General features: G+C 37.8%; 1 protein-coding gene across 1 annotated transcript in view; it reads left to right on the forward strand.

The window, feature by feature from the left end:
- LOC311049399 (cytosolic phospholipase A2 gamma-like) overlaps positions 1–23,189 on the forward strand; it is a gene marked incomplete at its 3' end in the record, with an annotated part of 82,222 nt that overhangs the window by 22,454 nt on the left and 36,579 nt on the right. The window contains exon 9 of the mRNA XM_084062970.1: positions 1,946–2,026. Coding sequence (XP_083919096.1) covers positions 1,946–2,026 — 81 coding nt within the window. The remainder of the gene's footprint in view (positions 1–1,945; positions 2,027–23,189) is intronic.

Below are 23,189 nucleotides of genomic sequence, written 5' to 3' on the forward strand. Positions count from 1 at the left end.
TATTCCATCCTGATTGGCTTCCAAAGTTTGCAGGATTGGTTCATTTTGAACAAAATGCCTCAAATCATGAACGCAGCATGCGATTTCCGTGAAATTTTCCATGTCGATTCCTACTTGGCCCAGGAAGAAATTGAACTTGAAAACTTTCAAATCAGCCTCATGGTGGCACTATAACAGGCCGATTCACATTTTTAGCTATAACTGCACCGATCTGCGTGAAACTTTGCACGCACACTCCCTAGAGGCCAAGGAAAAACCTTTGCCCTGCATTTTTCACATATGCCTTTTACCGCGCCACCAGGAGGCTGAGTTTTGTAAAACAATTTTTTTGCTCTTACTCCTTCAGATTCTGTCCAAAAAACGCAAATCGGTACACAGTATCTCTATAGTCATTTGATCAAGATGGATGTGTCCGATATTTCATATTCCATCCTACTTGCCTAACATTGGCTTCCAAAGTTTAGGAACAAAATCCTTAACAAACTTTTACAAAATTCCTCAAATGAACGCAGTGTGCGATTTCCGTGACATTTTGCAAGCACATTCCCACTAGGCCGAGGAAGAAATGCCACCATTTTCACATTGGCCTGTTATAGCGCCACCGGCAGATCTAATTTAGCAAACCACATTTCTGGAACAAAATGCCTCAAATCATGAATGCAGTGTCCGATTGCTGTGAAAGGCCTAAGAAGAAATAGTACCCTTTTCACATTGGCCTATTATTGCGCCACCAGGAGGCCATAATAACCTACCTGACCTGGTGGAGACTTGTGCTACGAGGAGCACTTTTTCTAGTTCAGATATAAAATGATACAGAGAAAAGTGACTTTAATGACATAATGGAAAAAATATTGTAGCTACCCCATATGAGACAAGAGAGGGACAGCTCCGGCAATCAATTTTAGCTCCATTGGCGCAGCTTGTTGCGAGCCTGGGTTGCCGAGTGAGAGAGCAGGGTTTGATCCTAGCTCGGTGCACAAATAGCTACAATATATTTATTTGTGCTTCTCCATCTCTAGCCATACAAAGGTCATAAAACCCAAATTTGTTTTAATAAATATTCTATAAAGTACAATATTTTGTGTTTGGCACTAATCCACAGTATCCATTTTAACCCATTAAAACCAGGAAAGCATCTGTCATTTTAGATTTTAGCTATATAAATTATAATAAAACATTATAAATCTTTTCAGAAAACTCTTAGGATTTAGAACAGTGGATTATAACAGTCGTTCTCAAAAATAGCAGATCTACAAGCTCACAGCACGCCACTTCGTGCTGTGCTGGGAGCTTGTACATCTGCTAATTGTGAACATTTTTGAAAAAAGTGTTTGAAATATCTTGAATCATTTTGAATGTTTTAACGCAAATCTTTACTTCTGTGGGTCCCAGGCACAAAACATTTTCAGATGGGGGGTCCGTGGCCAAATTCATTTTGGAGGGTTTGAGACCTACTGATTTAGATGGCATTTGTATGCCACAGGTCCTAATGGGTTAAAGTTGTGGAAAAAAACCCTGCACTTACAGATAAACATTGAATTACTGATAATTCCGAATGTACTGTCCACATATGAAAGTGTTCAGCATGGTCATATTACATTTACATGAAGAAAAATAATACAAAAAGAAGAAAAAGAATAAACCCGCACAATCATCTGCTCCAATGTAAATGTATTGACAAAGTTCATCGGGTCAAACTTGAGTCGAGTTTGACCCGATGAAGAGCCTTGGCTCGAAACGTTGTCATACATTTACATTGGAGCAGATGATTGTGCAGGTTTATTATTTATCTTCATGTTACTTTCCAACCAGCACCTCAACCAAGTGATGTGCGTATTCTATTTGTTTTCATATAACATTTACAGCATTGACCTATCATAGTACAATAGGATTTAAAAACTCCTTTTGTGTCTAGTACCAATGTACAATATATGTCTAATTTCAGAGAAGTGGAGTTTCATGGTAAGGACCATAAAAGCCACTTACACCTGGGGAAAGACATACAACTTCCTTCACAACATGCAAGGTGAGAACGTAACTCTGACAGAAATCATAGCTATTGATGAAGGCTTTTTAAACTCTTTAGGGAAACAAATCCAATCATTCCAATCAATGTTCAGTCACAAAAATGTTTCTCATAAGTCAAAAAGTGTAGCATACCAATATTAAAGACGGGGTGCCGTGATTTTCAGTGATCCCCCACCCCCTAAAACATAATCATCAGGTATTATGGTTATACAAGGAGTCAGATTTTTTTCAAAAAAGTGTACAGAAATTCTTATTTTTATTTATTTATGTGGACACGCCTCTAGTTCATTAAGTATACCTGGTTCTCACATTAGCACCTCCTCCACCACCTTAGCACCACCCACCTGTCCTAGTCCCTCCTCCTCCTCATGCTCACACCTGTAGTGTTATGATAATGAGGGGGAGGGTATATTTTTACTATGTCACTAAATGGCTGTTTCTCTATTGGCACGTTTGACCCTCAAGGTTTCAGCCTCCAGGAAGAAACTCCAAATAGTCAGAGAAGACATAAAACACCATAAAACCACCACCGGGGGGCTTAATGAAGTTCTATCAACCTCATAGACACATGAAAAACAGAAAAAGTGAAAAAACATGGCACCAGCTCTTTAAGACAGATAAACCTCATAGCTACTTAATTGTCTCTGCCAGGCCGAAAGGCATGGCGAGAGGCACATGAAGTCATGTTACAAGCATTTGCTGGAAACCAATAAACAGAAAGTGGTCGGAGGCGGAAATGTTCGGATGACGTTATTTCCGTATCCGTGTGAGTTACAGTGAAAGTCGTCACTCCGGATTATAGATCACAGCACAATATTTTATAAAACAAATAAAAAAGAATCGGAAGGGCATTCCCGACTGTGGCAATGAGAGAGTTAAGGACGTGAATGAAACTGGTATTTTTGTATTTCAAATGAATAAGAAAATCCATACGAAATTACTGTCGTCAGCTGAGGATATGCATAGCATAGACATGTAGTTATACAAGAAGTTGTAATGTATGTTTTAATATACAGTATTTTGAAATTAATTTTGTAATGTAATGTATATTGTAATGTATTTTGGACAGTTGAAGGAGTAGACGCTGATATCCTGAGATCAGAAACGAGGAACTATATCGATCATGGGCTGGAGCTGAACTCTCCGTACTTCTCCGTCCTCAGACCAGAGAGAAACATCGACCTCATCATCTCCCTCGACTTCAGCATGGGGGACCCCATGATGGTAGCACATGTACACACACACACACACACACACACACACACACACACACGCACGACACACACACACACACACACACACACACACACACACACACACACACACACACACACACACACACACACATTATGTCCATTTTGTCATGGCCTCCATGGTCTTCGATGAATGTGGACTTGAGATACATATGACAACTCAATATGTAAAAGAATCCATACATGATGCCATTCACATACAAATCTATCTGTGCTTTATTGCTGGTCACGTGTTGTTTTTTAATAAATAGACGATTAATCATTAAAATCACATTATGTAGTTCCGTCCCCCAGTCACACTCAACTCTGTTACACAAGTCATTCTGTAAAAAGTATGAACTGCCCCTTTAGTGACATCACCAACAGATAGTGGCATTTTACAAGTCTCCTGAACAAGATGTTGCAGAAAGTGGAAAGTTTCCACCTTGTACAACTATTTATAGTCATTTATTTATAGTATATGATCATAGTGTGATCATAAAGCTTAACAGCTCAACTCTGTTAGATGAAATAAAGATAGAAAACAATTATTTGTGAAAACTATTTTTGTTATTTCAACAATATATCTGATTTCTTAATATCATGCATGCCATGTGGTCTCCTCTTAATTACCACAGGTAGAGTAGTGGCCATCTTGAGTAAAAAATCACAACCCCGTTCCACTCAACCCCGTGGTTAGTTGATGGGAAAATATGTCCTTAAATGGATAGTTCTCCCCCAAAATTACTTTTTTTCTATCGATTAGTCACCCCATGGAGACTTGAATTTGTGGATTTTTTTTGTTTTTGTCGCATTCCTAAGCCAATAATTTTATGACCGACAGCGGTTCCGGTAGGACACACAGAGTCTCCTTTGTGTCTCTTACCGGAACCGCTGCCTACCGGTCCGCTAGTCATGAAATTATTGGCTTAGGAATGCAAGTCTCCATGGGGTGACTAATCCATAGGAAAAAAAAATTGGGTGAACTATCCCTTTAATGTTGTGGGTTCTTCATAAAAATAACACATTTGGGTAAAATTTTCAAAAGAAAAGACTCAGAGTATTATATTGGCATCAATTTAAAAGCAAACAATGCACCTTAAAAAGACAATATGTTGTAGCATCTGTGTCATTTTAGTTTTTGCTACATTCATCTTTTTGAATCTTTTTGAATACACAATTGACAATTGATCTTGAAAACAAGACAAAATGAAAGGTGGGGGACTCTCTCTTCCTCCATGACAGTAAAAGTCCCATGTCACTACATCGCAGTGACATGGGACTTTTACTGTCGTAATAGATGGCTGCTGTTTTTTATATGCCCATGTATGTCATCAACACGATATGCTGTTTCTGAAGACATCAGGACCTCTTATGTTCATATAGTAAATCAGTCGTTTGCAGTGAGTACTTCACTGGGTACTCTGAAAACGGGTGCATTAGTGCAGTGGTTCTCAAACTTTTTCATGTCAAGGACCCCCAAATTGACACTTATTAGCCTGCGGACCCCCATTTGTAAAGATAAGCCAGAGACCCCCATAAGAGAAGATTTGTACGGCTCTAGCAGTGATTCTCAATCATTGTAATATAAGGACCCCCCCAGTTTGACATGCATTAGGCTACAGACCCCCATTTAATGGCATTTATATCTCTGGGACCCCAATTCATATTGTAAAATCAATGTTAATTTAACTCTGAGAGTGTACTAATGGAACCAAATGGACCCTAACGGGTCCATTTGGTTCCATTTGTACACTCTCAGAGTTACAGACCCATAAGGGTCCATTTGGTTCCTATAAATCATTTAGCTGCAGGGACCCCCTGGTATCCCCTCAAGTACCCCTGGGGGTCCCCGGACCCCACTTTGAGAACCAATGCATTAGTGACACATTATATATATTTTAAAAACACAACCGTTACTATAGTATAGTTTTAAAAATTGTTGTTGCTTATTTCTACAGACAATTGAAGATGCTCATAGGATGTCCAAGGAGATTTGGTATAGCTTTCCCAGAGGTGAAATTTCCAGAAGATGACAGAAAAAACCCAAAGGATTTCTACGTGTTTCCAGGAGATGGCAGCTATCCAACAGTGATCCACATGCCTCTGTTCAACATCGTTAACTGTCCCGGTAACTGTTCTATTTGTATTGTACATGAACATACACTTGTACTGTCCATCCAAATATCTTCAGTCAACACAGAGGGATCCATCATATCGACGCTGTCGGGTGGAAATCTTGTATGTTCAAAACCGTTACTTTTTTTCAGTGGCGGAAAAAGTTCATCAATACTGCAATGTAGAAGTACTCTGTTGCAAGTAAAAGTCTGTAATTAAAAAATGACTTGAGTAAAAGTACAAAAGTATTGGTATCAAAATGTACTTAAAGTACCAAAAGTACAAAAATGCTTGAAAATAGCCGATCTACAAGCTCACAACACGTCACGACGTGACGGGTTATGACGGGTTGTGAGCTTGTAGATCTGCTATTTTCAAAAAACCTAGGTATAAAATAGGGCCGAAGTGGTTCATGTATGTTTTATAATGTAATAATTTATATCAGCAAAGTAACTAGTAACTAAAGTTATTAAATAATTGTAGTGGAGTAAAAGTACAATATTTTCCTCAGAGATGTAGTGGAATACAAGTAAAAGTATTGAAAATTGGAAATACTCCAGTAAAGTAAAAGTACCTAAAAACTTGAGTACTTGAGTATGTACTTAGCTACTTTAGACCACTGCTTTTTTTGTTATATAAAAAAAGTAAATAAAATAGTGAATAGTAACATTGTGAGGTGTTGTGAGCTTGTAGATCTATTATTTTCACTACTTTTTTGTGCCACACTTGTATAACAAAGTAGGGCATTAATCTACAAAAAAACATAACAAGTTGAAATATAAATATACAAGGTTTCTGCCCGACAGCAATGATATAGTTGCTGAAAGAGCATGATTTCACTGATTTAAAGAGTTACCATATTTGTTAACGAATTAATTAAATAATGTTAGTGATAGATATGTTTTGATTAATCATAATTTGTCTAATGTCTTAAACCTGCTTTAAATGTCAAATTAATATAATGCTGTCATTTTGGCCTAAATTCTGTCATGTACTCTATTCTCCCTATTTCTCCTGTCTCTGTCTATGCAAGGTCAAATTAGTTACAGGCCTTTCTGTGGTTATCTATTGTTTTAAGAACACCATATCTCGGTGTTCCCCTCCAAATGCATAACCCTTCTCGCAGTGTCACGAAGTTACCTCTGACCAGACAGGTCAGAGCCGAGGCTAACGTGTTGTTCGAGACATGTCGACGCTGTTTGTTCAAAGATAAACTGTCACACCATCATCATCATCTACCATCATCATCCTCATCTGACGATGACGTAATCATCACTATCCACCAATAGTAGGAGGACACCTCTAACGGCTGGACGCTCGATGTATCTTCAATGATGTCATATGTTTATGTTACTGGACGCTGTTAAAGTCCAGTGCTTTCTCTGTTTAAGGCAGAGAGAGACGACGACCGATGATGCCTACCACTGTGATACTGTAACCTTCCATTCTCTCTCTGTCTGAATACAAGATATTTCATTACATCCAATGGCTGCCTGTGTCCTGAGTCTGGTTTTCTTTATCGCCTTTTATGAAAATGTTCTAATACTTATATGAATATCGATGTGATGTTTCGCCCTGTATCGATATTTATATATTTGGTTGATAGGGAAAAAACCTACTTTAACAATTGGTCCGATCGAAGCCGGATATGTTTAAAACAGGGTGGACGGGGGGAACTGAGCTATTGACCGGAACTGTACGGTCAGACTCTCTTCCCCTGGCAGACCATGTTTTAATACGTATCAAACGAACCAGCCCTGGGTGTAACGATTTATCACTTCTATTCAGATGAAGGTTATCTTTGAACAGTATCACATTTTTATTTTATTTTATTTTGTTTTGGACCTGGACGCGATCGCTGGACCTTTGGACTTGCCCCTTGACATGTCTCAAATTCCACGTGGTCCAGCCATCGGGGTCAGGATCCCTGAACCATCGATTTGATGAGTATATCTTTTTATTTTCATTTTTACCATGGTCCAGTGATTGGGATCTCCACGTAACTTCTCCATGTGAACCTTGATCTGATGAGTATACCTTTTTATTTTATTTTATTGTCTTTACCGAACGATTTGTCTCATAAATTATAAACCTGTTTTTAAATTACTGTTTAACACAGCTCCGCCAGGGAGTCAGTCAAGTAAAAATGTTTTATCACCTATATTCCTGGGAAGACATTCCTAATGTCTCATAAATTCTCTTATCTAGTGGTCATTTATTAAGGTCCTTTCAGCGATTTCTTACCTACATGTATAATTCACAAGTCAGTCCTTTTGTTATATACTGGTTACTGCTTGTTGTTACTACGTTCTGTTTCGGTGGATTTCGTATTGATTACTATATCTTATCTGTCTCTTTCTGAGCGTATATAGATTTTTTTTTACCTTTGACCGGTTTTATTTTGACCACTGTAGATTAAATCCATTTAATATTGTGAGCTTTAAAAATAAGCCTTAATAATAAATTTTATATTCCTTTCTTTGAACCTTCTGTTCTAAATTCAGTGAACCAGTAAATATATTTTGTTTATGCCCCATAAATTCAGATAATTGTAAATACTTTTCAATGCTTTGTCGCTGATTTTTCTATGTAACTTTTAGATGACTTCATTTCCCATAAATCATTGCGGGCTTATACTTCCGGGGCGATTTATGGGAAACCCCGGTAGCTTATGTTTCCGGGGTCATCTAGCATCTAGCATACAGTAGCTTGTAGAACTCGCTCCCTCGAAACGAATTCATGCTAAAAAAATACAACACTAACCTTTATATCAGATTAACGCTTACAAGGAATCTTTTGGTGAACCTTTTTCTAAATACAGATATTTTTTATAGATCGTAGATCTGTGTTTTTTTGTATATATATACATACGTACAGTATGTGTGCATGGGTCTACCTTGATGCCTGCAGGATGCGTACGTATGGATATAAATACCAGTAGTTCTTTGTATCTGTGGGTATATGTATATCGACAGGCATATGTATGTATGTGTGTATATATAGGTATAACTGCAAGATACCATTTATCGTCAAATCGCTCATTTTCCTGACTTTTATGTCGGGTCAAAGGAGGGATTGTGATAATCATTAGACATTACGTTTCAAGAGTTAAATCTTTTTCTTTTAATTGTAATATTGTTTCATTTATGTTACACAAACAAGACTTTATGAACAGACTACTCCTTAATTTTGATTTAATTTTATTTTATTAATTTTGATTTAAACTAAAATGTTTTACAACCCCCTTTAAATTCATGAAAAACATTCTTGAATATATATATTTTGTATAATATGGTCTAGACGGTCACTTATATAACTCATCATTTATTTTCGTTCTTCAAAACTTTTTGAACGGGGAATCTTTTCAGGGCTTTGAGCGTGTCAAACTTTAACTATAGTCTGTTAGAGCGCCCGTATCCACTGCCATAAATAGATTCTAGACTAAACGTTCTTAAAAATACAATATTTCACTATATATCTATCTCTCTCTCTCTCCATCTCTCCATCTCTCTCTCTCTCTCTCTCTTTTTCTCTTCCTTCCTCTCCGCGGTAAACATTTAGGCTGCTCGTAGTTGCTTTTGTGCTGTTAATGTGTTGACAAGTTGTTGACTGACATGCTCAGGGTAATTTTTTGTGAGGGCAGCCCTCTTGTGCTATGAAAAAGTGTAGGATAATGACGTAAGAAGGTTATATTAACATTAACCGCACGCGATCTGTACTGGACATCCTCCATATTTTTTACACTGGTGTTTGACTAAGCAGCTGGATATTCTCATTTCTGAATATTTCCAGTTCTTTATTTATATATAGATACTTGAGTATGTATATATGTATATGGATTTATGGTGTACCTCTGATCATATCATCTAGAATAACCCACGATCCAAACTTTGGGTGTTCGACGAGAACGTTTTAGGTACATGTATAAATCATTATGCTGGTCTCACACCAGGGGAGGGTGGATCAGGTGTAGATAAGTGTGCGGACCCCTCGTCATTCGCGTAAATTAATTTTGTGTTAATGTTTGTCACGAGAACTAATATATCTATTTTACTCTGTAGGATTATGAATATTGGTCGACTTGCATTCACAAATTATTGATTTTCGGGGATATGTTTTTCATAAATTATTGTACGTGTGGTAGACCTTTAATCGATAAAAATGGTTGATTTAAGCAATCACAAGAGCTCATTCGTCTGCTAGACAGACTAAGTCGACTAATAAACTCAACCCAGGAATGCTGATTATTTTCTGTGGTTCCATTGCTGCAAGAAGCAGTACTTATATCTTAAACTCAGACCTCTGTAACCATATTTTGACCATTCTAGTTCCATCCCTCGCCACATGTATGGATATGTCTATATAGACATATTCCTTAAATAATAAGTTCTAATTTTTTTGGATTTTCTTTAATGGTCTCTCTTACACTCCATTTGACTCAATTACCCAGAATTCATTCAACAGGAAGTATCAGCTTCCCTGTCACGTCACTTTACCACGTCACTTCTACAGATTCCATTACATTCAATACTTATCAGGGTCACTCCTACACATTCCATTGAATTCAATACTTATCAGTGAATATTAGATTAAATACATTACAATATTATAATATTCTTTATACTATTCTTTGGAAACATTTTAATGATGAATAAGAAGAATTATTTTAAAGTTTTAAAGATATTTGATCATTTTTGACTAAACTTGTAGATCTGCTATTTTATTTTTTTCCAAAGTCTGTGTGTTTTCTTTTCAATTTATTTTGATGTACTTTATCTAACTCTAACTCTTCGCAACGAATATGTTTATTTTAATTTTGTCATTGTTATATTTTAATTTTAAACATTTTTATCATAATTCTTTCATATATACTGTAGCCATGCGATGTCCTGCCATGTATGGTTATAGGTATCTGAAGGTATTGGAAGGTTTAAAATTATTATATATATGTATATAGATATATGAATATATGTATTTCTTTATTTGTTTTCCTTTTGTACTGTCATTTTTTTTTTTGGTCTATTTTCAGAACAAAACACAGTATGCCTCACGTTCCAGGCCAATTGCAAATTCGTATTGCGCTGTAAATAGACCTCGGAGGTAAGTGGGGTACAACCCCACAACTGATTTACATATTAATACGAATCCTGGAATGCATTTGTTTGTTTTTAGTTTAGATGAAGGATAAAAGAATAAATCAGTGAAGAGTCATTCATTTTCACAGTTGTCCTAAGCTCGGTGGAAATGAATGTACCCTTCAGAATAGAACCTCAAATAAATATTTCCATATTTTCTTTTACATTTTTCATGTTCCCATTGTGTTTAAATCTGATTTTGTTTCTTTTCCATGTCACATCCATTCCCCATTGAATGTGACAAGGGGAGAGATTTGTAGATGAATAATTGATTTGATTTGCTGAATATACTTAGATTGAAAACATTTGAAAATTACACAAACAGTTTGTATTTACTCAGGTTGTACTTACTTAATCCATTAACATGATTCCTCCTACCAAAATAAACCCCATATACATGCAATAGGGAAGTATTACATTCGGGAGGTATTTCCTGGGTTTTGGGGCCGTTCCACTGAGTTTTTCCCTAAATAAAGTAAAGTTATTTGTTAGTGGGGATGTGAATGGTTAATCAACTGTTGCTAAAGGCCGCAGGTGGAAGGCTAGACACAGCCCTACTACCAACAAGTAAAAGTACAGGTCAGAAGTGTACCGTTACATTTTAAATACTTAAAAACTTGTTAAAGTATCTGGACCAGCTCAACACGAGGAGGGGTAATTCTCTTATCTGAATTGTCCAGAATCGTCTTTGATCAGTTACGTAGGTGTCTTGTCAAAGTCCAATTTCAAAAACTTGTCAGCCTGGTCAATTTCCCCTCACTCTATCAACCAAAACTGGCTATGGGTCAATAACAGGTGCTAAAAAATTGATTACATCCAAACATATTTTGAAAAGATTTGTTTTGGAACGGTACATTAGCTGAGATTTTTGAAGTATAATAAAATTATTTGTTAGTGGAGATGTGAATTGTTAATCAGCTGTTGCTGAACGCTGCAGGTGGAGAACTAGACGCGACTCCACTAAACAAAAGGTAATACCCGGGAAAAACTTTGTCGTATGTGTCTCGAAATCTCATGAAATATAACCCTGTTTTACTTCCTAATTGAATGAATAACCATTATATACAGTCCTTTCAAAGTAATATCTGTTAATAACTTATACAACCCCTTACATTTTTTTTAATAATATATATCTAAATACATAACTAACCATTTATTTTTTTAAAGGCATTAAGCCACTCTGTCACAATGTAAGGTTTATTAATCTACAATTCGATTTAAATTATACAGTCCTTAAAATATATTTGTACTTCCAATCCATTTGCCCTTTAAGTCATTTGAAATCTCTGTGTCCTCACTTAGTCACTGTAAGATTTGCCTGTCTGTGTTTGGTTTGAATAAAGTCACAAGGTACAATCAGCTTGCCCTTTGACCCTATCCAAATCATGATCAAGAGGTAGGCTTGATAGATATGTTTTGATTAATCATAATTTGTCTAATGTCTTAAACCTGCTTTAAATGTCAAATTAATATAATGCTGTCATTTTGGCCTAAATTCTGTCATGTACTCTATTCTCCCTATTTCTCCTGTCTCTGTCTATGCAAGGTCAAATTAGTTACAGGCCTTTCTGTGGTTATCTATTGTTTTAAGAACACCATATCTCGGTGTTCCCCTCCAAATGCATAACCCTTCTCGCAGTGTCACGAAGTTACCTCTGACCAGACAGGTCAGAGCCGAGGCTAACGTGTTGTTCGAGACATGTCGACGCTGTTTGTTCAAAGATAAACTGTCACACCATCATCATCATCTACCATCATCATCCTCATCTGACGATGACGTAATCATCACTATCCACCAATAGTAGGAGGACACCTCTAACGGCTGGACGCTCGATGTATCTTCAATGATGTCATATGTTTATGTTACTGGACGCTGTTAAAGTCCAGTGCTTTCTCTGTTTAAGGCAGAGAGAGACGACGACCGATGATGCCTACCACTGTGATACTGTAACCTTCCATTCTCTCTCTGTCTGAATACAAGATATTTCATTACATCCAATGGCTGCCTGTGTCCTGAGTCTGGTTTTCTTTATCGCCTTTTATGAAAATGTTCTAATACTTATATGAATATCGATGTGATGTTTCGCCCTGTATCGATATTTATATATTTGGTTGATAGGGAAAAAACCTACTTTAACAGTTAGTTTAGTAGACCTTAACCCATTACAAGTGTTTCATTTTTAATTTTAGCGTTGGCTATTCAAAAATAGCAGATTTACAAGCTCATATGGCGTCATTTCTTGTACATCTAATATTTTTGAAATATCTTGAAAGTGTTTTTTTTTATCGTTTTGATGGTACAAAACATTTTCAGAGGGGGGTACATATCATTTTGGGGGTCCATGGCACAAAAAAGTTTGAGAACTACTCATTTAGAAGGTATTTGTAGAATAGGCTCCATGCACAGCAGCCATATTGGGAATGAATTGAGCCCCTTCCTTACTTCCTTCACAGGTGTTACCAATAATACTAATTAAGGCTCCGTTCCATTTAGTGTAGCACAGTGGTTGTCTTATTTTCAAGGACCCCCATAACTCTGAGAGTTACACACCCACCAGAAGGGGCCATTTGGGGACCAAAATGGAGTGTTTCTAGTGAGCCAACATGCACGATATCAGCACCCTGACCAGAATGGAACAGAGCCTTCATTAGTATCATTGGTAACACCTGTGAAGGAAGTAAGAAGAGGCCCAATTTCTCTCCAAAATGGCTGCTGTGCATAGAGCCTATCGGCCTTAGGTTCATTCAGTGCCAGATTTATTTCTGGCTGTGTTTGCCCAGTGCCAGAGATTTTTCGATTGTCTTACCTTTTCAAGTTGCCACAGAATATATGTCTCCAGTATGATCGATGGTTGCTAATCCCGGAGGGTTCTGTGTAAAAAAAAAAATGTTTTAAAGTCCAAAGACGTCAATGGCACTCTTTACTTAAGTACAGTACTTGAGTAAATGTACTTAGTTACTTTATACCACTGGAGAAAATAACAAAAATGTATTTGAAGAAGAAACAGCTATTGTCTGTGCGGTAAAGTCAATCAAAACAGTGGAACAGTAAAACAGGGGGTGTACAGTTAGCAGGGGAAAGCTATATTGAAGTGGGTTTGTTTACAGAGTGGTTTTGAAGCAAGTTAGGGTGGGGGGAGTGAGTGCATTCCACAGGCATTCCACTTATAAGGAGCATTAGTGAGGAACAATTATATGAAGATAAGGTTGACAATTGGTGAAGTGCACCTTTAAGGTCTTAGTTTGGTGCATTCATTAGGTATTTAAAATGCAACCTCAGATGGGCCATAATGGAAATGAAAACAATAACACTATCTAATAAAGCCATGGACCTCAAATCTGGGATGAAAAAAAGGACAGAAAAGAAAATTTTGATTGATAGTAGTGAAAATATACTGTAGAAACCTTAATTCAGTGAAATAACTATTTCATAAACTATCCATTATGTTGTTGTGTGGGTGACATTGTGTATGTTACTGTGTGTAATTAGAACAATGCAAAATATTTGTGTTTCTACTTTCTCCTCATCTCTGCATCAGATGATCTTGAAGAGATGAGAGAGAAATACACAACCTTCCAATTGGCATTAGATCCTCCAGAGATCGAAGAGCTGATGAAGAGAGCCGCCGCAAATGTGAGCAACAACAAGTCCAGGCTGCTGGAGGAGATTCTGAAGGCCGTCAATAAAAGAAGGTCCTAAAATGCATTGTCTAGATGAGGATTCTAGGGTCTTTACACACATAGAACAACTTTCAGTTGAACCAGAGCAGCGGTTCCCAAACAGTGGGTCTGGGCCAAGGGGCAAGTCTTAGATATTTACGATGAGGCCGACACGGAAGCTTGTAAATGGCCAGAGTGGCGCTGTTTTACCCTGCACCGACCTGCGGTGTCAGAAAGAATTTATTTTAACGCAAGTGAATGGGTTTTTTGACAAACTTTAGACTAGATTTTCTTACTGTAATAAAAATTGTCATAAATTCTATATGCTTCCAGTCGCTAGTTTAAAGTCTCCTTTCAATCATCAGGATATGCGTTTTGCTAAATTATGGTCCTATTTATTATAAAATTGACGATAAAGTAGGCTATTCTCTAGGAGGGGCGAGATGATTTGATTGACAAGCTACACAACCAATAGCATTCATTCCCCGCTCCCCGCTCTTGATTGACAAGCTACCCAACCAATAATGCTCTGGTCTCATTCTGACGCGTATTGAAAGATGGCGGACCTAGTCTTGGAACAATCGGCTTCATTTTCGGTCTGTAGAAAGCAGCGGAGTGGGTTTGTCCATCTCATTTATACAGTCTATGGTCTGGGCCCGTTCTTGGGTAATGCAACCGTTTTTATCGGTCACGAGTATTATTTTTTGTTTTAAAACATACATATATATATATATATATATATATTAGGACCGGGACTTTATCGCGTTAAATTAGATCAATTAATTACAGAAAAATTATCGCGTTAAAAAAATTAACGCATTTTTATCGCACCTATTTTTGCACCGCGGAACGTTTCTCACTGGACGAGTTTCAGACGGACCGTTTATAGCAGCGCACCAACAGACGGTAATTCTCACTTCTCAGGCATGACCTATGGGCATGACAGACAACAACAAAGTCTACTGCAGCCAGCCAGCACAGTGCATGAAAACATGATGCCTGCTTGATAATGTTGGCTGGGCAAATCCGAATCTGTAATGGAAGCCCCCGCCTACGCGCGCGTTTGTCCCGTTTAGGGGGGGGGGGGGGGTGCGCTGGTGGGGGGGGGGGTTCCACGATGCGGTGCGGATCACATGCGCGCGATTTTAATTCATAATAATTAATGAATCTACTATAAACAACAGTAACAACACTTTACCAGCCTCCAGTGGTGGAAAATTGTTGATCTACAAGCTCACAATGCCTTGCGCTTGTAGATCTGCTATTTTCACATGGCTGTAATGTTTTATAATAATAATCGAAATCTACAAAGTAACTAGTAACTGTTTTTCAAGTTTTCAAATAATTGTAGTGGAGTAAAAGTACAATATTTGCCTCTGAGATATAGTAGAGTTACTGGAGTAGAAGTAAAAGTATTAGAAATTGGAAATACTCTAGAGTCAAGTGCAAATACCTCAAAATTGTACTTAAGTACAGTTCTTGAGTACATGTACTTAAAGACGTATGCCAAAATCCATTTGAAAAAATTCCTTTTCACTGTTCTCAGGTCAAATATTGATATGCGATTAAAATGCGATTAATTGCGATTAATTAATTACAAAGCCTCTAATTAATTAGATTTTTTTTTTTAATCGAGTCCCAGCCCTAATATATATATATATATATATATATATATATATATATATATATATATATATATATATATATATATATATATATATATATATATATATATATATATATATATATATATATATTTAAGAATATATACAAATCAGAAAGCAAAAAGAACTACAGACATTTAAAGAAAATTCCATGACAACTATTACTATTTTAGAAATAGGGCTTAAGTGATTCATTATGTGTATTTAGTATTCATAGTTTGGGTTTTGAGCTGTGAACATTTTGGGAAACATTGATCATGGACAATAGAAAGGACAGAGGTAGGAAATTAAATTAGGACACACACACACACACACACACACACACACACACACACACACACACACACACACACACACACACACACACACACACACGAGAGATTATAGGAATTGTATAACAATGCTTTAAACATAAGTAAGAAATGCTGATCTTTATTTTTACGCAGATTTAACACAAACATTATATTCTCTTTCACTAAAACCACTGGGGTCATAAATGATGTCTTGCTAACGGTGCCGGTTGTTACTTAAAAACCCTTCTTTAAGTGTAGTGACACATTTCACAAGCTATGATGCAATATTATTTGTCCTGTCAGGACCTGTATGTACTCTGTATGGTCTTTATTGTCCTGTCAGGACCTGTGTGTTTGGTGAAAGGGTTAATAGTAAAGGTCTGGCAAGGCTGTGTTTCGATTAAGATGACATTATTGTAAAATCATATGAACCATTACAGCTGATGGATTGGTGATCATATAATCCTGTTGCTTAAACACAATAGTTCATATGCATATTAATCTATGAATATTCATGATTTATAATTATCTCATTGATGTTTTCTATAGGATGTTTGTCCTAAAGTTTGGGTATAAATACTGAAGCTCCTGCTGTAGAGGTGCAAAATGATTTTGAATAAAGTCTGAATAGATCAAGGAATTGTCCTGTGGATTCTTGATCTACAAAGCTGAGCTTGTAGATCTGCTATTTTTGGCAAAGAGGTTTTGTGTAGGGGCGGAAAAGGAGCAAATCATCAAGTACTAATTGAAAGTTCAAGTGGTTAAATGTCTGAAATGGAAAAGATTTACCGGAACACTGATGATAGTCAATGAAGCTATCTATGAAATCTTTGAAAATGTTCTGCAACACAATTTTAAACAATGGAGTTGGGGTCCCTGTTTCATCTCTCTCACAGCTAAAGGGGTCCGCGGGCTGAAAACGTTAAAGACCTCTGCACTAGGTTATACAGTATCAATCACATAAGACCAAAACCACTATATAATGACTCAGTCAAGGGAACAGAAAATGAGACTTGCAGAACTGTGTGTATGGCTCAGAGTATGAGGGGAGGTGTGTTATTTGTCACTTACTCATACAGGTACAAGCAGTGACAATGTCACTACTTTACTAGATGCTGCAAGTTCATGAGAAGGTCCTTCACAAACCACAAACTGCACCAACATGCAATACAACATATTTTAACTATACTCAACCATACTTACGACTATTATTCTAAAAGGATAAAGGTGAAGGGAAAGAGACCTTTTCAATTATCAGCAATCAAAGTTGTACATTTCAAGTTTATTTTGTTTAAACTGTAATGCCACCTATACAGAACATTAATGTCTCCCTAGGAGACATTAAAATTAATCCTTTGATTAAATGTTTTTCAAACTGCTCAATATATTTCGGAATGGAAACTAGTGAAAATAGTCGATCTACAAGCTCACAACGCGTTGCTATCTAAAAAGGTGTGAGATTGTAGATCGGCTATTTTCACAAGAAAGTATGTCATACATAAAAAACAACTACTCTCAAAAGCATTTCATGTTATTGTCTAAAAATTGCACATGTCTGAATTAACAGGGTTTTTTACAATGCAATTTAAATGTAAACTGTAATGAGTGGGACTTGAACCAGGGACCTTCGGCACATGAGGCTCACACTCTACTGGTGTAGCTATTCAATACACAGCCTTAAGACAGTGAAAAGGGAGAATCCAACAAAACAAAACAAAAGGGCGAATGAAGTACGTCATACATTGAAAATAACTACTTTCAAGTAAGCATTTCACTTTAACTTTAACAATTGCACATGCATTCATTGATACAGTCAGGTTGTGTGCAATGCAATTATTATGAAGTCTACATGAGGTGGGATTCAAACCGGCAATCCTGTGGTTTCAAGGCAGATGATTAAGCGATCAAGCTATTGAACCAACACACCTGAACCTGTGAAAAAGGGCCTCAGACACAGTCTCACGCAAATTGCTCAGAAATCCTTGGTTTAAATGTTTTTCAAACTGCTCAAAATTGCAGACAATCTAAGGGCAGAGCTTACTGGTCAAAGTGATACGATGGTGTTCCTCATGAGTCAAGGCACATGTGTAAGCAGGTTTAACGGCTGTCGGCCAAACGAGGCATGACTTTTGCCTGTTTAAAGTTTGCATTTTCAAAAAATTGCTATAGCACCCCCCTTTGACCAATTGGAGTAAGATTGGTTTCAGTGATACTTGGAATGACCCTCTACAATATTGCAAAGTGTCAAACAAATGTGAGTCTGCATGTATGTGTTAGGGGCAGATGAATCATTTTCATAAAACTGCAATTTTCATTGGCTTATAAAAGCTTAACGTTTTCACTTATGGAAAATCCGCTTGCTCACGTCTGTCGGCATTGGTCCAAAGTTCATGTGTAGACAGTTTCGTACAGATTGCTCAAAAATCCCAGGAGGAGAGTCATTTTTACTGCTTTTTACTGCTTTTCATAGAATTCGAAATGGTGGGAGATCTAAAGGTCAGAGGTCAAAAGTCAAACTGTGAAAGTTGTTAGGCATGAGGAGACGCATGTGTGCATCGAAGTTTCATGGCTGTGGGTCAAACAGGGCATGAGTTGTACCTGTTCAAAGTTGGCATATTTCAATTGAGTGCTACAGCGCCACCCTTTGGCCGATGGTTGTGAGTTTCGGGTTTTCGCCGTTTGGCATAGCCCTATCTACCGTATTGCCGAGTTTCGTAAAAAGCGTATACACGGTTAGGCCAGAACTGGCAAAAACGGCGGAAGAATAATGAAAGCCAAGGAATGCAATAAGGCTTCGAAGCCTGATAGGCCTCGAAACCTTAACTAGAAAAAGTGCTCCTTGGAGCACAGGTCTCCGCCAGGTCAGGTTGGTTATTGTGGCCTCCTGGTGGCGCTATAATAGGCTAATGTGGAAAGGGTGGCATTTCTTCCTCTGCCTAATGGGAATGTGCGTGCATTCATGATTTGAGGCATTCTGTTGCAAAAATGTGTTTTGCTAAATTAGACCTGCTGGTGGAGCTATAACAGAGCAATCTGAACAGGGTGGCATTTCTTTCTCGTCCTAGTGGGAATGTGCGTGCAAATTTTCACGGAAATCGCACGCTGCGTTGATGATTTGAGGCATTTTGTTCAAAACGGACCTATCCTGCAAACTTTGGAAGCCAACCTTAGCCAATCAGGATGAAATATGAAATATCGGACAGATCCGTCTTGATCACATGACTATAGAGATACTGTAAACCGATTTGCGTCATGTTTGGACAAAATCTGTAGGAGTAATATACAAAAATGGGTTTTGCACAAATCGGCCTCCTGGTGGCACTATAATAGGCCCATGTGGGCAGAGGTTCTGAATTGGCATCCATGGAGTGTGTGTGCACAGTTTCACAGCGACCGGGCCAACGGTGCCGGAGATTAGCTGTTCACAGACACATGGACGGAAACACACGGACGGACAGGGGGTAAAACATACTCTCGCCATGCCTTTCGGCCTGGCGGAGACAATAATTCCACAATAAATCCAAGAAAGAGCACATACAGCATACAGAGGTAGAAAAGTGGCCTTAGAAAAACATTGTTACCAGTATCACAATCCAACAGGGATTGAACCCTTTCTCTTAAAATGTCATGGAAAACATCTCACTTAATAAAAATTTTAAAACATTTGCAGATTAACCCTATGCACGTTTCACTAAGGTGCAAAATAAAAACGTGTGTGCATACTTACAGTAGTGCAACTATAACATTTTAACAGTTTAAACGTGTATATTTATGAATTGAAAACGTTACTGCAACCGTACAGATTGTGGCATAACCCCAAGAAACAAACAAGGGATAGAAAACCAGAAGTACTAGAGGTCTTGGTAGGATAGAAATCTAGCAGTATTGGAGGTCCTGATAGGATATAAAACCACAGGTCCTGGTAGGATAGAAAGACAGCAGTACTAGAGTTCCTGGTAGGATAGAAATGTATTAGAGGTCCTGGTAGGATATAAAACCACAGGTTCTGGTAGGATAGAAATCTAGCAGTACTAGAGGTCCTGCCTGATAGAAATGCAACAGTATTGGGGTCCCAGAGGACCAGCATTTGGGCATTCTAACTTAGAAAACCGGGTTCAAATATGGGGTAAAAGAGGAAAGTTACACAGTGCTGCTTTAATTCCAGTAACAGCCATGTATCACGATTTGACATACTTTACTGCAGGCTGGGTCACTTAACGTTTAGTGCAAAAGATGTGGGGCCCATTGAGCAAAACATTTGGGATCCCATCGATGGTATCAGAGGCGTACCCACTGTAGAGGCAGGAGAGGCGGTCGCCACTGGATGGGATGAAATTAACATTCAAATAATTGGCTTGTAAAATAGTGCAAAAGTGGTGAATCAGCCACTGAGAGTAGAAAATACATTCACAAAATACATCTTGAACAATGTAATATCAGATCCACAAGCAAGTAGATGTGCTTGCTATTTTCTGTGCGTGACACTGGCACACAACCAAGTATACATCTGGCTTTAGAGACTCTGGCTTTTCACTCTCATTTCTCATGCATGCTGTATGGGTATGACATGGATGTACAGTGTGTTCATTTTTTTGTGTGCATCCTGTCACAGTAACTTTACACAGAATTACTCACAACTACAGAAAGTCTGTTTTGTCTGACTGGTGTTGACTACTCCTGAACACTGACTGGAGATGTTCATGCTGTAAAGTAAAAGCTGTCACCCAAAATGAAATCTTAGAATGCAAACGTGTAAAAATCATCATTCATTTCTTTGGATTGCTGTGACACTCCTCTACTGCTTGGGACAAGCTTCACTCCTTTTGAGTAGCTGTAGCGGTGGTCCGTGCTAAGCCGGCGTTTACCTCCAAGCTTGACCTTTCGGCGGCAAATAGAGGTCTGCTGGGCTCCTATACCTGGACCAGCACGGTTGCTTCACGAGAGCTTCTGCACGCTTTGATGCCAGGCTGTTGGTACCAAAGCGGCCAAACATGTGCATGGCCGACAGCAGCATGGAAGGGTTCCCCACCATCTTGTCCACGCTTTGACCCCTGAATTGAATACTCCTTTATTGTTCAGCACTGTTTCTGTAAAATGGCTCATCTTGGAGCGGAACCACTCATCGTCAAAGACTGAAAAAATAAAACAAACGAGAGAGATCAAGAGATGTATTTAAATAAATGCTTTACTTGCATCTGTGTTATCTGTGTACATGGTTTTTCTCATAATTAAACCGACCTGATTCTTCATCTTCCACAAACCCCTCAATATCTGCCATGGTTGATCTCGACAATTGTTGCTCAACTGTGGAGAGGGAAAAAGAACAATTTCCATCTTGCAAGACTGTTCATTCAACCATGTGCATGTCCCAGTCTCCTATAAACAAAAAGACAAGTTGTTAAAGACTGCAGTGGCTCAAGGAAGCTCTCATCAATGTGGACATCGAGATGAGTGTCAGACAAAAGGCATCATGTAAAGTATTTATTTGATAGATACAGAACCAGTAGCACATGGATTAAGCCTGGTCCTTGACTAAATAGTACTTTCAATGGACAAATTCCATTTAATACAAATTAATAGCACAATATTGACATTTTAGCAGATATCCGATTACTGATTAAAGGCATGCTCAAATCGACCCAATATAGCAATACAAGTTTCCAGTAGGGTTTACCTTAAACCTGTTATACAGTAACTGTGATTCTGGGTGCATATTGCAGACTTCTGGAAAAACTGTGCATTCTTATTACCTATTAGGCCTACAGTTCAAATAGTGTAAGGTTTCCAAATGATGGACCCTTTTGAAAGCTTCCCCAGAAAACACATATTGAAATCTGCAGCCATCATCACCACAAAAGCCCTTTTCAGCTTCACATTCAAATATAAATATTGCAAAACAAAATATTGTCCCAAACCGCTATATTATGTTTTATATCGGTTTGATACCAATATTGCATTTTTAAGTCAAATGTTATTATAAAGGACATACAGAGCAGGATCAGTAGCTACACATACAGACACCATCATCAACATGTACGTTATGCCATTTATTTCATTCATCTACGTATAATATATGCTAAGGTTGGCAAGGAATATCACTACTTAAGGCGGCTTTCCATATGCATGGCCTCACCCCACACCACACCACACCGACCACCACAGCAACGGTTTCCACTACAATGAAGTGGGTAGAGTGGTGTGTAAGTGGTACTAAACTGGTGCCTAAAAAGGACTACTGGGTAGGTCTGAGCTGGGCTAAGCGGGGCTAAAGCTGTGACGTATAACGCTGCTGCTACTGATTGGTCAGCTCACAGCTGTGTCTGTCCACTCAGGTCTCTGTAAAATGTAAACACTACGGGAGCAGTGTTGCCATGTCCACTTATTATAAGCGACATTGGGCTTATTTTTCTGTAAAGTTGCTTGTAAATATTGGTAGTACTTTTACTCCACTACAATTATCTGAAAAGTATTAGTTACTAGTTACTAGTTACTTTTCAGATATAAATGATTACATTATAAAACATACATTAACCACTTAAGCCCTATTTTATACCTAGGCTATTTGAAAATAGCCGATCTACAAGCTCACAACGCATCACATTGCATCATTGTAGATCTACTATTTTCAAACATTTTAGTACTTACTTTTGGTACCTTAAGTACATTTTGATACCAATAGTTTTTGTACTTTTACTCAAGTAATTCCAGACTTTCACTTGTAGAGTGCTTCTACATTGCAGTATTGATACTTTTACTTAAGTAAAACATTTGAGTACTTTTTCCACCACTGCTTGTTTCTAAAATGTAGTTGATTATTTGGGGCTTGTTTGTTGTTGAAACCAGTGGTTCTTAAACATTTTCATGTCAAGGACCCCCAAATTAATATGTATTTGTCAACATTATATATGTATATATATTCTTTAAATAGCAGATGCACACACTCACAATGCTTCGCATCGCTACGCGTTGTGAGTTTGTAGATCTGCTATTTTCAAATAGCCGTAGTAGAGATGGGCGATTTTATCGATATGGCGATATATCGCGATATTTTATTTCCCG

The sequence above is a fragment of the Gymnoscopelus microlampas genome, assembly GCF_963454915.1.
Source record: "Gymnoscopelus microlampas genome assembly, chromosome: 7".
Taxonomy (NCBI): Eukaryota; Metazoa; Chordata; class Actinopteri; order Myctophiformes; family Myctophidae; genus Gymnoscopelus; species Gymnoscopelus microlampas.